This window comes from Trichechus manatus, unplaced genomic scaffold, assembly GCF_000243295.1.
Source record: "Trichechus manatus latirostris isolate Lorelei unplaced genomic scaffold, TriManLat1.0 scaffold00030, whole genome shotgun sequence".
NCBI lineage: Eukaryota > Metazoa > Chordata > Mammalia > Sirenia > Trichechidae > Trichechus > Trichechus manatus.
The window spans coordinates 18,703,963-18,721,421 of record NW_004443966.1 but is presented as its reverse complement, the minus strand read 5'-3'; the positions used below and the strand labels follow the sequence as shown (position 1 = coordinate 18,721,421).

At 39.1% G+C, this 17,459-nt stretch overlaps 1 protein-coding gene across 1 annotated transcript in view; it reads right to left on the bottom strand.

The window, feature by feature from the left end:
- Positions 1-17,459, bottom strand: part of NEO1 (neogenin 1) — a 216,027-nt gene that overhangs the window by 48,173 nt on the left and 150,395 nt on the right. Inside the window, exons 9-13 of the mRNA XM_023729866.1 lie at positions 11,008-11,162; positions 4,983-5,131; positions 4,478-4,616; positions 2,620-2,669; positions 956-1,103 (exon numbers count right to left, since the gene is read on the bottom strand). Coding sequence (XP_023585634.1) covers positions 956-1,103; positions 2,620-2,669; positions 4,478-4,616; positions 4,983-5,131; positions 11,008-11,162 — 641 coding nt within the window. The remainder of the gene's footprint in view (positions 1-955; positions 1,104-2,619; positions 2,670-4,477; positions 4,617-4,982; positions 5,132-11,007; positions 11,163-17,459) is intronic.

Genomic DNA, 17,459 nt, shown 5'->3' with positions numbered 1-17,459 from the left:
GCTTGCTTATGAAAAATAGATAAGTTCTGCTGAGCTACAAAACTAAGGCAATACATCTGAGGCAGTGCACCTACAGACACAGCCCGTGTAAGTTTACTCCCAGGGCAGGGACAGGCTGCTGAGGCTGAGGCATATGGAGTTGAGAAGAACAGAGCCTAGACATTGCTAAACTAATGCAGGAGGGGGCAGAATGGGCTCTGCTCAGATTTCCGTTAGTTCTGCAGCAGTATGAAACAGCTATGTAAATCACTACAGAGTAAGGACAGCTTAGGGCCACCTGTCTTGATTCTTTGTAAGCATGAGTTTACCATCCAAAGGAAGAAAAAGCACTCAGTCTCCCTTCCATGCTCCTTGCCCTTGCTTAGTCAACTCTACTTGGAGAAAGAAGGGGGATTTTCTGTGATCTGCAAGGGAAGCCTATATTCAGTATGCATTGGGGCTCGTTTTTATCAGGTATACCACTTTCTCTGTTGCACATGCAAGGAAAGCAAAATGACAGGAGCTATCTCTGATAGAATTTTCTAAAACTTTATAGTGTCCTTAGTAGCAGCTCCCTAGTAGCAGGTATAATTAAACTGCACTGCTGCAGCTATTCACAAATATTGCTTCAGGCCCACAAACACACGGATTGTGTCAGTGCTATAAAAATCATTTTGTAGACCTCTGTTAGCAACTAGATCTAGGGGCATAACTTCTTTGCTTATACAGCTTTGTTTTACTTCTTTTCAGATTACAAAAAAGTACTGTATATTCAAAAAAGAAAAATCGTAAAATACAGAAAAAACACAAGGAAATCAAAATCAAACACAATCTCACTAATCAGAGATGGTGGAACCGGGAAGAGTGTTTTTGAAACACTTTTGTTTGTATAAGTCAACAGCTCACAGCTATTATTAAATTAGCATAATTCAGCATCTGAATTATCAAGAAAAGACCTATGTGCAAAGCAGCTTACCTTCAATCAGCTGAGACAGCTGTGTCCCAGTTACCAGGGTTTCCGTGACATCACTCTTTCGGGAGGCTTTTCGGTAACGAATCTTGTAGCCTGTAATCTGCCCATTTTGTGTGGCTGGAGGAGGAGGCTGCCAGTGAATCATAATACTCTGGGAAAGACAAGATTATGGGGAGAAGAATGAATATATCAAAAGCTAGGTCCGAAGGGTTTCATGCATTATTGCCCTGACTTAACTATGTTAGAGGGAAGGAAAATAAAGGCAGCAGGGTGTTCAGACAGAGTTTTACAAAGTTACCGAATAATCACTCAGAAATATGGTTTCATTTTAAAACCTTGATCAAAACAATGATCGAATGGGAAGATGATCAATACAGGGCAGCATGTCTTGGGCCCCTGATCTCTTGGTTATTTCACCAGAATGAAGACATTGTGCAAAAGTCTCAGAAAAGTTTTCAGAAGGAAAATATAAGCAGGTCAGAGGCATTTGCTTGGATTACGGAGCAAACTACTGTTAGGTGTAAACGTTCTTTCCCATCTCCAGTGTGGAACAGCTGAAACCAAACTATTTCCATCTAGAATTCTTCAGAAAGGGGATCATTCATTAACAGCTGGTTATTTCTTAAAGAGGAAAAGGAGTTCTGGCACATTTTTTGAAAGGGCTGAATATCTTAGTTGTCTATGTGCCCAGAAGGGGCCCTGGGCCTTTGAGAGGCACACGTGGCCCTAAGCGTACAGTGTGAGAACTTGACCAAGAGGGAAGGTTTGCACACATGCAACCAAGCTGACAGGTGTCCACTTGGATTCACACAGGTTCATCTCACAGTCCTAAGGGACTATGTTATCATAAGCTAATTATTTCTTTCTGCCATATCACCAAGGTTGTGGACCAGTAAGATCTAGAATGTTATGATTTACATAATAATAACAATTTACCTGAAGAAAGGCTAAAGTGATTTTGGTGTCAGAGAAAGGCAGTAAAGTTGAATAGAATAAACTGGAGATGCTGTGTGTTATGGACTGAATTATGTCCCTCCCCCTCCCAAATATGTGTTGTAAATCCTAACCTCTATGCCTGTGGTTATAATCCCATTTGGGAATAGGTTGTCTTTGTCATGTTAATGAACAGGATTAGTGTAGGGTGTATCTCAAGTCAACCTGTTTAGACATTTAGAAGAGATTAAGCAAGCAAGCTAGGAAGCAGAGATAGGGGAAGACAGATGCCAAGCCACATGAAGACTGCCCAGGAGCAGCAGCTCAGAAGAGACAAGGACCTTCCTCTAGAGCCGATAGAGAGAGAAAGCCTTCCCCTAGAGCTGGCACCCTGAATTCGGGCTTCTTATACTCCTAAACTGTGAGAAAATAAATTTGTTTGTTAAAGCCACCCATTTGTGGTTTTCTGTTACAGCAGCACTAAATATCTAAGACAGTATCTAAGCCCAGTTTCATTAGCAAGTATAATACCTATCTCACCTTACTTCTCTGCCTGAGTATGCTTGTTTTCAGTTAAGTTCTAATTTACAGGTTTAGTATTTTTAAAAGCAGATTATTATAACATTAGCATTAATTTGTTTTGACAGCCTCCCACTGAATCTCCTTCTCCATAAGCCCCTCTGAGGTTCAATAATAGACCAGTAAAAATGAGCCCCAGCAATATGAAGTTTTACCTTTGAATTTCTCACTTCTAAGGACAGATTCTGGGGAGCAGCACTCGGAACTAGACAGGCCAAAAAAAAAAGGTAAAAGAAAAATTTTTTTTCAGTCACCCATACATCACCCATCATGAGACTGTTCTTCACCGGACTTCACACAAATGCACATCTCAAATACCAATTATGCAATCTGAAGGAGTAAAGCCAGCTAGCTGCCAGTGCCCTCATGTTCATAGTACTATGCTGATGAAGTGTGGCTGTGTTTGATTCATTCAAAAAAAATTAGATACATTCATATGTATACACGCATACCAAAGTCAGGAGCCCTGGTGGCGCAGTGGTTGAAGCGCTTCGCTGCTAACCAAAAGGTTATCAGTTCAAACACACCAGCCACTCCACGGGAGAAAGATGTGGCAGTCTGCTTCTGTAAAGATTTATCACCTTGGAAATCCTATGCGGCAGTTCTACTCTGTCCTATTGGGTTGCGATGAGTTGGAATCGACTTGATGGCAGTGGGTTTGATTTTGGTTTATACCAAAGTCAGTTTGTACCATTGGAAAGTTAGATACTTATTTCAAGGACGTGCCAGTGGCTTTAAACTTCTCTAGATCCCTCTTCCAGACAGATTCTGAACCTTTTGAATATTCTTAGTGTTAGCCTGTTTTTGTCTTGGGGAAGAGCCATAAGTTTTTTTGGAACCAGGTCTAATGAATATGACGAGTGAATGAACTGGGTAACATCATTATGGTTCAAAATGAGATGTGCATAAATCAATGAGCTCGGCTTTCTTGCAGGGTTCCTAAACTGGTTTTGAAGGTAGTGCTCAAGTAGAGCAAAGAGACATTCAAGCAACGACAGCTTCAGTAAAGCTATTCATCTGGTTTCCCAAGGCAACTACATAGCAGGGAACATTCATTTAGATGTGAGAAGTTTGGGACTGCTGGTTAAACAAACAGTTGTATAACTTTAGTTCCTGCATATCAGAACATAAAGCAGGAGTATCTCAAAGTTAATGGCCCTCACACCCTCCAGCATCTCCCATCCTAGTGACTACAGCAAGCAAAGTAAGCTTAAGTAGACATAATTCCTTTCCTCTTCACTCACAAAATGCTAACTCAAGCCTTTATCAATGCATCACACCAGAAGGCACATGATGGTAGTCTGCTCCTTTACTGGTAATATTTAAGTATGGCCATTTGCCTTAGAGAGTCAAACTATAGCTTTTTAAAAGCATGCCTGTTTATATATAAGGGCTATATTCATATACACACATTTAAAAAAAACTATAGTTTCATGAACAACTAAGTGCAATGAACACTGATATTGTCTGTCCAATTCTCAAAATAATGTGATTTTAAAAAATGCTGATCCTGACCTACTCAACTCTTAGGCAAGCTGTAGCTTGACAAGCACATGGGTATATGTATACAATTTATCTTAGAAATTTAGACAGTTATAGGTGAGAAATGAAACTATCACAAATATTGAGGAATTAGAAAGATCTATTGGGCATGCAGATATGACTGTTAACTACAGCAAGACTAGCCTTCCAACAGCCTTGGAACGGTCTGTGTTGTGAACAAACGATAGCATTTACTTACACAAAAGTCCCTGCTAAAACTAAACAGTGAGGGCCTCTTCAGTGCCAGGCACTACAGTGCTCTATGTGCTCAGTGAATCCTTACAGCAACCTTATGAAGTCGGTATTGCCCACACTTTACAGATAAGGAAACATGCTCGGAAATGTTGACTTGACCAAAGTCACTACCAAAAAGTGGTACAACTGAATCTTCTTGACATCAAAGCCCATGATCTTACCTATGACACCAGGGGCACTGAGCACGGTATTTGTTTCAAAGAAAGACAGACTCACCATCGGACAATGTTCGAACAGCAACATCTTGTGTGGAGACTCCAGGACCATGTTTATTGTAGGCCACCACTCGGAAACTATATTCTGTATATTTTTTCAACCCATTGATGGTGTAAGAGAGACTTGCAACGTCAACATCCTTGAGTAAAATAAAACAACTTATACATATACAACCCAAGTCAAGAGAAATGCTTTAAAATAAAGAATTTACTATACAAATTTATATTTTACATGATACAGATTTCTTTCCTTTCATAAAATGTTATTAAACAGTCAAAGCAGATGAATCATAAGCACTGGCAACTTCAGAACTATTGCTTGATATTTAGTGACCCCTGCTGGTAAAAACTACAGAGTACTTTGGTACAAAGAAATTGGATCTGTCTACTGTTAATTTCCTAATCTTTTTTTTCTCAGATTTCTAGTCAAGCAATATTGAGTTTCAGAAATATATTTCAACTCTACTAGTTCAATCAGTGGATTAAAAAGTAGCTTCATTTTATACCTGCTCTTTGTCAGTCCCTTTCTCCATGTAGTACAATTTGTAATTCTGAATTTCCCCATTGCCAGACAATGGTGTTTCCCATGTGACAGTAATGGAAGTAGGTGAACTTGTATATGCTCGGATGTTAGGTGCTGGTCCAGGAAGCTGAACTAGAAAGAAAATTTCAAGAAAGCAAGATACGAATGAAATCACTGCACTCCTCAATAACCATTCTCAGCAATATTGTCACATTGGCCATGTTTAAAGAACAACAAAGACTAAGAAAACGTGATTGAATTGAAGTGGCTTTAGGACAATACATAATTAAATGTATTTCCTTTTTCATGACTCAAATTAAAACCACAAATTATCCATGAAGTACCTTAAATTCATTCAAAATAAGAAAAAAATGAAGACTGCAGAATCTTCCTGTGGTGTATAAAGTCATAGTTTTGCAGTGGGACTACAAATCACATAAAAGCAACCACCACAAAGAAAGCCTTCTTTTGCCAGGCACTGTGGTAGGCTCTGGGGATACAGTGATGGACAGAATTCCTGCCCACAAAGAACTCCCAGTCTAGTAAGGGAAGTCAGACATGTAAATAGTTACAAATGACGTCAGACATGCTGTTATGGATTGAATCGTGTCTTCCCAAAATATGTACTGTAAATCTTAACCCCTATACCTGTGGTTATACTCCCATTTGGGAATGGGTTTTCTTTGTTATGTTAATGAAACAGTATTAGTGTAGGGTGTATCTTGAGTCAATCCCTTTTGAGATAGAAAAAGATCAGATTAAGTGAGATGAACAGTAGGGGGACGGTAGGTGCCAAGCTACATGGAGATCTCCAAGAAACAGAAGCTAAAGAGACAAGGACCTTCCTTCAGAGCCAACAGAGACAGAAAGCCTTCCCCTAGAGTGGGTGCCCTGAATGTGGACTTCTACCCTTCTAAACTGTGAGAAAATAAATTTTTCCTTGTTAAAGCTACCCACTTGTGGTATTTCTGTTACAGCAGCACTAGATAACCAGGACACATGCTAATACATTTAGGTAACAGTTATAATAAAAAGAAGAGGAGAGTACTCAGTTCTGCTTTGCGAGGGGGTTGGTAGGGAAGGGAAGGATTGGTGAAGATTTGTTGGAATCAAGAACAATGAATGGGAGTTTGCTCAGATACCAAGAGGAAAATGACTCCATTCAATGGGTCAGTGTGGAGGCTATATGAAAAGACACAGTGTTAAATGGTTCATATTGGCTGAAACAGAGAATGGATGTGGGAGAAGATACTGCTGCAAAGTTAGCAGGAATCAGAAAATGAAGTGCCTTGAACGCTGTGGAGTTTGGATTTTCTCCAGTAGATGTTAAGTAATTACTAAAAAATTATGAGCAGGGGCATGACATGGTAAGACTGTATTTAGAAAAGACATCTGAACACAGCACGGAAGAAACACAGGAAGGAAAAAAGACTAGATGAAGGAATAATAATAAGCAAACTGATAACCAGTCACACCTTAGTGCTTTACACATATTTTCTTACTTAATCTTTGCAATAACCCAAATAAGACAGATATTATTATCATCCTTATTGACAGATGAGGAAACTGAGGTTGAGATGTTAAGAACCTTTCTCAAGTGATGGGAAAGTTGGGGAATCACAGAGCCAGAAGTTGAGGGCTTTCTAAATCTTGTTCTCAAGAAGACCAGTGAGAAGATTATAATAATACCCTCAGTAATATATATGTGATTGGATGACTGGATGACTAGTTAACCAATGAAGTGTCTCTCTATCTAGTTCTAACTCCCACAATGGCTCACATACCTTTCTAAGCCTGTTCTTATTGTCTGACTGACAGGCTCCAGTGCCAGTTCATACACAAATCCTGGGTAGCTGCCTACACCTACACTTTGGTAGACATTCTATATTTGAAAACAATTTCTCGGGCACTAGTGTTTCTGTAATAGACATCCACTAGATTTAAGAGCTGGGAAGAGGAAAGAAAAAAACCAACAAAATGTAAAACAAACTAGCTTTCTTGAAAAACACCACCACAGCTTAAGACTACCTCTGCTACCACAGTAGAGAAGCCTGAACATGGACACGCTAACGGTTGTTCGCTGTATTGCGTCATGAATCATGCTATTCACTTAACGTTAAAAGCATATTTTGTGCAGCCTAACAGGTGAGATCTGTCACACTTTTGCTGCTTATTAGAGGGGAAGTAAAACAAAACAGTCCTTGAATTCCCTTGAAATCACTTTTAATATATTCATTGGCTAAATGTAGGCAAATATGATTCTAAAAAAAGGTGCTAAAGAATTCCTTCATTTCAGCTGGACAGTGGCATAATAAATGTAAAAAAAAAAATTAAGTTGGTTTGTGAAGCTAAATATGTAAAATATTTTCAAGGGGTGATTCCAACACTTACACCTCCCCCACACAAGCTGAATACCTCCAGATGAAATGCAGATCTTTCTCCACTAGCTCCCTCTCTTTTGCTACAACATGTTACATTCTCTCTCTATCCCTAAAACACCTTCACCAGAACCTGTTGCCCCTTCCATTCACATTCTTATTTAACTACTTTCTTCTAACCAAATTTCTTGAATAAATGATCATGCTGCCTACTTCCCTTGTGATGCTAACACTCTTAATACTACCCGAAATGGCACGTATACTTTCTGTTTCTGGGACCAGACTATATGCTCCTTGGCAGGAGTCAAGTCTTACCATTTTTACATGTTCACTGCCTAGCACGTGAATGACATACACTAGTCGCCCAATAAATCCACTTTTCCTTACAACTTGTCTTTCATCTCTAAATTTGACAGTGATCTTCCTAATCCAGTGGTTCCAAACAGTTTGACTCACAAGCTCTGAAATGATAACGAAAGCTACAGGCTCTCTCCCAAGGGAAGTGTGAAGGTACACAAACATTCGCGTGCATTTTCAGAAGGTTTGCAGATTCCAGGTAGAATCTCTGTGCTTGAGCAAATCCAGTGGTCTTTTCCTTCATTTTCATCATGACTTACTTTGTCTGGGAGCCCTGGTGGCACAGTGGTTAACAGCTCAGCTGCTAACCAAAAGGGTGGCAGTTTGAACCTACCAGCCGCTCCTTGGAAACCCTATGGCACAGTTCTACTCTGTCCTATAGGGTTGTTATGAGTAAGAATCGACTGGGCGGCAATGGGTTTGATTTTTGTTTTTCACCTTGTCTGTGTACCGTTTGATTCTCTTTCTGGGATTTGGATCATGCAGCTTCCTTCCTCCAGAATGTTCTATGTCAAATGCTTCAAGGCTAACCTCAGGTCTCATCTTTTCCTAGGAACCTGCCTTAACTTACCTATCTTTTACAGTCATTTTTCCTTATTCTGCATTTCAAAAGCTCTCATGTATAAAGCCTGTATAGGAACATGAATGAAAGTAACTGAGCTTGAAATCTAATAGCATGTGCCTACTCATGTCTGAACATGGATAACTGGGAAATTCAACCTCCTTTCCTGTAATGAGAACATATTTTTTCCTTTAAGTCAACCCCTTGATTCTCTTGATAGTCCTCTTATTCTTGCCTGGGTTTGATCTCTGATCTTCAATCTCTATCACTGAAATAATCAATGGCTTCCTATTTTGGCTGCTCATTATTTAAAGGGAGAATTCCTGTCTTGTTCATCCCTATATCCCCAATATCTTGTGTAGTGCCTAGTATGTTGTTGTTGGTTACCAATGAGTTGGCCCTCAACTCATGGCAACCCAAGCGCAACGGGATCAGACCACTGTGATCCGTGAGGTTTTCACTGGGTGATTTTTTCAGGAGTAGATCACCAGGCCTTTCTTTCAGTGCTGGTATAAAAAAAAAAAACCCAAAACTAAACCCGTTGCTGTTAGTCGATTCCGGCTCATAGGAACCCTATAAATCAGAGCAGAACTGCCCCATAGGGTTTCCAAGAAGCAGCTTGTAGATTTGAACTGCTGACTTTTGTTTTTTTGTTTATTGTTGTAGTTTAAATGAAGTTTACATTTCAAGTTAGTCTCATAGAAAAATTTATACATACATTGTTATGTGACCCTAATTGCTCTCCCCATACTGTGATAGCACACTCCTCCTTTCCACCCGATTCCCCATGTCCATTCAACCAGCTCCTAACCCTCTCTGCCTTCCCATCTCACCTCTGGATAGAAGCTGCCCGTTTAGTCTCTGTATTTACTTGAGCTGAGAGGCACACTTCTCACCAGTATCACTTTATGTCCCACAGTCTAGTCCAATCCCTGTCTGAAGAGTTGGCCTCGAAAATTGTTTTAGTTCTGGGCTGATAGAGATTCCGGGGGTCATGCTTTCTGAGGTTCCTCCAGTCTCAGTCAGACCATTAAGTCTGGTCTTTTCACTAGAATTTGAGTTCTGTACCCTACCTTTCTCCTCCTCCATCAGGGACTCTTTGTTGTGTTCCCTGTCAGGGCAGTCATTAGTGATAGCCAGACACCATCTAGTTCTTCTGGTCTCAGGCTGATGAAGTCTCTGGTTTATGTGGCCCTTTCTGTCTCTTGGGCTAATACTCTCCTTGTGTCTTTGGTGTTCTTCATTCTCCTTTACTGCAGGTGGTTGGGACCAACTGATGCATCTTAGATGGCTGCTTGCAAGCTTTTAAGACCCCAGACGCCACTCACCAAAGTAGGATGCAGAACATTTTCTTAATAAGCTTTGTTAGGCCAACTGACCTAGATGTCCCCCAAAAGCATGATCCCCAGACCCCTACCCCTGCTACTCTGTCTCTCAAAGTGTTTGACTGTATTCAGGAAACTTGTTAGCTTTGGTTTATTCCAGTTGTGCTGACTTCCCCTGTAGTGTGTGCTGCCCTTCCCTTCACCTAAGATAAATCTTATCTACTATCTAGTTAGTAAATAACCCTTACCCTCCCTCCCTACCCTCTTAACCATCAAAGAATGTTTCCTTCTGAGTTTAAACCTTTTCTCATCGAACTGCTGACCTTTTGGTTAGCAGCCAAGCTCTTAACCACTGTACCATCAGGGCTCCAGTGCCTGGTAGAGGAGGTGCTTAATAAATGTCTGATGAGTGAATGATTTGCTACAGTATTAGAAAGTGAAGTTCCCTAGCCTTTTGACTTCACTTATTCTACCCAGCAGGTAAAGTCCTTGAATTGTTCCCATCATGTCACTGGTCAATTCATTTAGTCTGTTTAGTCCCCTGGCCAGAAGCTTCCACAAATGTATCTCACCTGCCCTCTACCAGAAATAAAATCTCTGTTATTGGAGGCTGTCTGTTAAAAAAAACTAGTGCAGTCAATAGTAAAAGAAGACTGGAGAATACTCCCAGGAAAGATAGTGGCTTGGATTAAAAGAAGGCAAAAGTCTAGCAAAAAGTCTCAAGTGGCACAGCATCAATTCTGACTTGACTGCTTCTTATAATTTCAGGTCTACAGTTTATAACCAAGATTTAAGATATATATCTATAAAACAAATCAACCTGATGTTCATATTAATTGCAGAAACTCTTGAGAAATGTAATAAGAAGTAACACTACTTAGCACAAAAAAGCCTTAAGGAGATTCTGAAGAGTGCAGTATATATAAAGATTAGGGCAATCCAATTGACAGCAATTATTAAATATCTTCTTCATATGGAAGGCACTACAGTAGACAGTGTGGGAAATATAAGGATGGCCAAGACTCAGTCTTTGCCATAAGATAAATGAGATAATTCATAATCATAATTCAAAGAAAAAAGTGATAATGTATCTTAGAAGTGTAGAGATACAATATAAGATAGGATCAGAGGAAAGATTCTGGAAGGAATCTAAGCTAGGTCTTAAAGGATCAGTAAAATTTGAATACATAAAAAAGTATTAGAGAAGTATATTGTCTATCATGTTACTGTTTGATGTGAATTAATCTTATCTCCCTAATTCACGAGATCCTTGAAAGTGAGGAACTGTTATCTTCTGTCTCTCTATGGTCTGCAAGGCTAAACACAAGGTAGACCTTCATACAGTTCTACCTACAGGTGAGGCTGATGGACAGGTGGAAGACTTACCCTCAGGCTGTGTTTCTACTCGTAGTGGGGCTGAACTCTCTCCAGAGCCGTGCTTGTTTTGAGCTGTAACTCTAAAGATGTACACAGTTGCTGGCATCAGGTTTTGAATGGTTACCTGCATTTCTCCTGGACGACTGGTATTCTCAACACGTTCCCTTTGGACAAAGAAGCATTTAGAAAGAAATGACATCAGTTAGGAACATTTCTAGAATGTACAGTTTCATTTTCATTGCAATGACTACAGACACTGCTCCATATCAAAGTCTAACAATTTTAGGTCAAATTTAGTCTCAATTCTCAAACAACGAAACTTTTGGGAGTGAGGCAACGCAAAGCAGAATAAGAGAATGGCAAAGAGCAAGGTCATACATGTCTGTTAACTTGCTGGTGCTCTTGCTCAAACGTTGATATTGCTGATTATAACCACAGCTTCCTTTCAGAGAAAACACAGACAGAACTCTGAGTGCCATTTCAAATGGAGTGGCTTGTCATCATCTTTATAGGCGTTAGGAATCACTGAGTTTTAGTGAGTGATTCTCAGGGAAATCAATAGAAGGCAGTGGTAGGTATGACCCGGTTTTCACAGAAACAATCAAGGTATGCTGGATATATACTGGATAAGAGACTCTCAACTAAAAAAAAACCAACAAAACTAGATGCCATCACTTTAAAATTGGGAACGAAAACATTAAAAATTTAATTGAATCCTATATGTAACCCAATCTATAAAACAGATTAATCATGACACTGAATTTTAGAATGTATTTCTTAAAACTAGTACTCCTTTTGAATGATTTCAAACTGATTTGAAACATCTGACCAATCTTTTCATAAACAGTACAAATGAATCTAGCGATCTTGTGTTATTAGGAGATGAAAACCATAAGAGCAGTTATCTAGGTTCTTTAAAAAGGGTAGCTTCCAGGCTCTATTTTGGGGGGCTGTGTGTCTACACTTATGCTCAGTCTACTGTACCTACTACAACAAAAAACAGATTATATTACATAGCAACCTTCAACAAATATTGTGAAGGAATTTACTTGTTTTAGACAAATAGTTGGTCTTTAAGAATTATAATCGTAAAAGGAAAGACCTTTATCTATCTTGAGAAAGTAATAAAAGAGCCAAAACTACTCTGTGGGAGAAATTATTCTGAATTATCTGTTGAATTAAAATTCTTACTTAAAAATATTGGTAATTTGTCCCGAAATCAGTGATTAAAATTTGTTCGTCTATATAACCATATGTTAATTTTTCTGATTTTATATGAAACTTTGCATTTGAGAGACTTAAGTGTTTTTTAGTAGTTTTCTATAGTTCTTTAAGCTACACTATTTTCATTAAACAACAAAAAATTCAATACTGCTCCACACCATATCTATAGAGGTTGTTTCTCTGTAATCAGTTAGGTTCACTGGAAAGGAGCCCTGGTGGCACAGTGGTTAAGAGCTCGGCTGCTAACCAAAATGTCAGCAGTTCGAATCCACCAGCTGCTCCTAGGAAACCCTGTGGCGCAGTTCTGCTCTGTCCTATAGGGTCACTATGAGTCACAATGGTTTTCTTTTTCACTGGAGAAGAGTAACGTGGTAATAAAAATTACTGCTCAGAGACATTCGAGATACCTATACATATACTTTCCCTTCAGCTAAACCTCTAAATCACAGAGCCGAAGAAGGAGGATATCAAGTGGTTTCTTACACTTTGAGGTTTCTGTCCACAAATGATCTGTCTAAAAAAAAAAAAAATGTATCTTACACTTCACTAAATGTAAACCTCCATAAGAGAGTACAGCCTAAGTCTGTTTTGCTCACCCTGCACATAAAAGTTTAAATGAGTTCTCTCCTAAAGAGATAATGGGAGGAGGGTCTATTTTACTTTAAACTGAAGTTAGGAGACCCAGTTCTCTTTCTGGCAATGCTACTAGCTTGCTGTGGATCCATAAACCCAAAACCAAACTTGTTGCCATCGAGTTGATTCCAACTCATAGTGACCCTACAGCCATGGGCAATCACTAACCCTTTCTGGGCTTTAGTTTCCTTCCTCATATATTAAATGAAAGGATCAGACCAGGAGTTGGCAAACTTCCTCTTAAAAGGCCTGATAGTAAATAAAGTTAAACCGGCCAAAGCTGGAACCTGTGTAAGGTGGAAACTTGTCAGAGAAGGAAAACTCAAATATTTTCCACTAAAATGAGCAACAGAAAAGTGGTAAGACTGCACCCTGTCAAAGGTGGAAAACTTGCGAGACCCAGAAAAACAAGGCAGTCCAGTCAAGTTCTGGCTCTCACAAGTTTCACTGTATTTGCAGGCCCAAAGGCAAAATGGAAGATACTCTTTAGCTATCTATGGGCAACATAGTTTGCCTACCCGTGGGCTAGACTAAGGTTTCATTCAGTGCTAAAATGATATCAATCTCTGGAATAACTTACTCTCTTCTCTCCTTTTAGTAGTTAGTATCAGATAAGTACAACTGCTTTAATTGAAGGCTGGAAATTTCATAGTTGAAAAGGCAGAGGAAGGACCATTTAGACTCTTGGGCAACTCAGGTACCCAACAGAATTTAATCTCATGATCCATGTACAGAGTGCCACCTGGCAGCTGAACGTTCAAATGCAGGAAGTGGGGTGACTACACTTACTGCAGTGTAATACAACTCAAAGCAACCCTACAGGACAGAGTACAACTGCCCCACAGGGCTTCTAACGAGTGGCTAGTGGATTTGAACTACTGACCTTTTGGTTAGCAGCCGAGCTCTTAACCACTGCGCCACCAGGGCTCCACTTAGTGCCACAGATTCTCACATTTAATGCTTATTGTTAAGTCTATGAGGTAAATTTATCACCCTCATTTTTTAGATGAGAAAAATTAAGCTTAGAGAGGTTGAATAAACTTTGTTTATAGAAAGTAGCTAGGATACAGTCTTTTGACTTAGTGTTCTATGCACCACTCCTTCACTGCTTCTCTTCAGAAATCATAAACCTATTATTTAAATCATACAGTAATGAAGTGACAAAAAAAATCAGTCTCAAAGAATCTTCCTCTGAAATATTTCCCAGATCTATCCTATCCACTCCAAGTCACTGCTTCCATTTTTATCCAGCTCCTCACCCACAACATACCTCGATGAACACAACTACCTAATTCATCCCTGACTCCATTCCTTCTCCCTTCTAATCTTGGTTACTGCTTCCAAAGTACTGCTAACACTAGGTGTTTAAAAAAGAAAATCACAGCGCATGCTTGCTCAGGAATCTAAAATAGTCCCTTCTTGCTTATCTGATTATGTTCAAATTGTTCCTAGCATTCCAACATCTGGCTCCAAACATGTACTTTTTATTCTAATCCCTCACTAATTTGTGCCCAAAACTAGGCTAGCTTTCTTACCATACTATCCTTCACACACTAGAAACACAAATGCAATTGGAACTCTACCTTATATCGCCTCTTCCTTTATGTACACTTTTCCTCTTGCCCCAACAACTGAACTTTTATATTTCTCTCAATTCTCCTTCATTAATCACCCCTGCTTACTCCAACCCATTACCCATTCATTATAATTTAAAAAGTGATACCTTCTCATTAAAAACATTTCAATATGAAAGTATATATAGTTTTAAAGAAAAAAAAAAAACACCCAATTCTTCTTCCTGAAAACCTGTCCCATCCTGAGATCTAACCATGGCATGTATTGATGTATACCTTACCAGATCTCTCCATGCCACGGTTTCTCAGCACTACTGACATTTTGGGCTGGAGAATTCTTTGTTGTGGGGGCTGTCCTGTGCATGGCAGAATGTTTAGCAGCATCCCTAGCCTCTACCCACTAGATGTACCCTTCTAGCCTAGGTATAACAACAAAAATGTCTTCAGACACTGCTAAATGTCCCCTGGGGGCAAAACTGCCCACAGGGTGAGAATCACTGGTCTACATATGTACATACATATATACATCAAAATATATAGATCTAAGTCATTTTCTAAAACCTGCTGCATCACACTCCATATGGATATACAAATGTTACTTGCTCATTCCTCATCAATGGACATTTACATTGGTTTTTGTTGTTCTTACAAACAATAAACATTTTTGTAAGCGTTCCCTCTGCATATGTGTATCTGTATGTCTCTAAGACAGATAAGTAGAAGTGTAATTGCTGGACTGACGAGTATTCATATTAAAAAGATTTAAAAATACCGCCAGATCACTTTCCCCGAAGGCTACTCTAATTTATACTGCCACTAGCAGCCTAGAATGAACTTCTTCCCAGTCCCTGCACTCACTTACACTGGATATTATCAACTTAAAATTTTTGCCAACCTTATGGGTGAAAAATGATAACTCATTATTTTGCATTTCAAAGATTGCTAGTGATGGTGAAAACTTTTTTTTTTTTTTTTTTAAACTCTAATGGGGTTTCCATCACTTCTGTGAATCACCTGCTAGTATCATTTGCCTCTTGGGATATCTTTTACTTAATGATTTGTAGTAGCTCTTTATATACGTTGGATATCAATACATTATCTATCAATACATTATCTTTTATAAATGTCACAGACTTTTTTTTTCCGTTTGACACTTGATACTTTTATCTTGTTTACAATGTTTTATCAAATGGGATTTCACATTGTTATATAATAAACTTTGTCAATCTTTCCTGTTAAGGCTTCTGGATTTTCTATCTTCCTTGAAAAGGCTTTTGTTAGTCCCCAGAATGATAAAAATAGTTTTTATATTTTCTTCCAATACATCTACAGGCTTTAAAAATATTTATCTCCTACTGAAGCATAACAACAATTATATGTATGGCGAAGGACCGGGCAGTGTTTCATTCTGTTGTATGTAGGGTCGCTATGAGTCAGAATTCGATGGCACCTAACAACGACAATCTATGCTTTGTTGTTGTACACGGTATAAGACAGGGATATAACTTTTATTTTTCCCACCAAACTGACAGTCATTACCATCTGTTGAATAATCCATTATTTCTCCATGAACTAAAATTAATTTACTCACTTAAATATTTACTGAATGTTACTATATGCCAGGCTCTGTTCCAGGTGGTGTGATATTCTATTGCACAAGACAGACATAAAAAATAAGTTAATAAAAGGGAAATTCTCAGAAAGTGATAAATGCTCTTAAAAAAAATAGAAAAAAAAAATAAAAAAACAAAATGGGTGATGTGACAGCAGTGGTGTTTTGCTAAATGTTTAATAATTGGCCCTGGGTTATAGCAATTGTTGATGTAAATACTTCCAACCATGCCAATTTCAAGCTACCAAGTGACACCATCAGGTTTTCAAAATTTCCTGAAAATGTAACTTGAGAATGGGCTGGCTCCAGCAGATACCGTGTGACAGTGACTGTAGGGTCTAAGTGGGTGGGTATTCAAGGAAGGCCTGAGGAGGTATCATCTGAGAACCACAGACAAGGAGACATAGGAATTTGTGAGGGAAGGCATTTCTGATCTCTCTCCCTCTCTCTGTCTCTGTCTTTCTCTCTCTCAAATGTAAGCATTCAAGTAGAAAGACAAGCTTCATTTCATGTGTCAGGGCCCTAACTAAAGCCGGTATTTTGGCTTTCTTACTTTGGTGTGAAGTAAGAGCATAGTGAAGGAATCCACTTCCCACTGAGCCCCCACATACTCAGCAACATTAAGGACACACAGCACAGGCATGGTTCCTGCCAAAGAGTTTATAATCTGGTTGAAAAAGCAACACAGATATATATATGTGTGTGTGTATATACATAAAAACTTGTTGCTGTTGAGTCGATTCCGACTCATAGCAACCCTGTAAGACAGAGCAGAACTGCCCCATAGGGTTTCCAAGAACCGGCTCATGGATTCAAACTGCCGCCCTTTTGGTTAGCAGCCAAGTTCTTAACTACTGCACCACCAGGGCTCCTAACACAAATATACCTAACATAACTGAAGAGCAATAATATGACAGTATAAAATCATGTGCTGTCATAATAAAGTGTCATAATAATATTACTGGTACAAATAAGCATATTTTTAAAATGCTGTATGTGCTGAAAAGGGTGGGAAAAGCTTCATGAGGGCTTTATGCAGCTTAACCTGGGCCAGGAAGGAGTGACTGAATATATATATAAAGGGACGGGTACTGCAGCTAGGAAAGGGGAGGGGGAAGTGATTGAAGACAACAGCATGTGGGGAAAAGCTATAGTGGTAGGAATTAGATTGGTTTCATTAGAAACTGAGATCAAACTGGGCAAGAGAGGAAAATAAGGTTAGACAGATAAAATACAACCAGACTGTAAAGCACCCTAGAGCTTCTGGATTTTTTCCCATAAGCAATGGAGAGGCAATATGAGTTCCTGAGAGGACTGGTGATAGAGAGGAATGTAATGAAAATGCCGTTTTAGAAAGATTATTGTTGTAAGGTGCCGTTGAGTCGATTTTGACTCATAGAGACCCCATGCTGTCACTA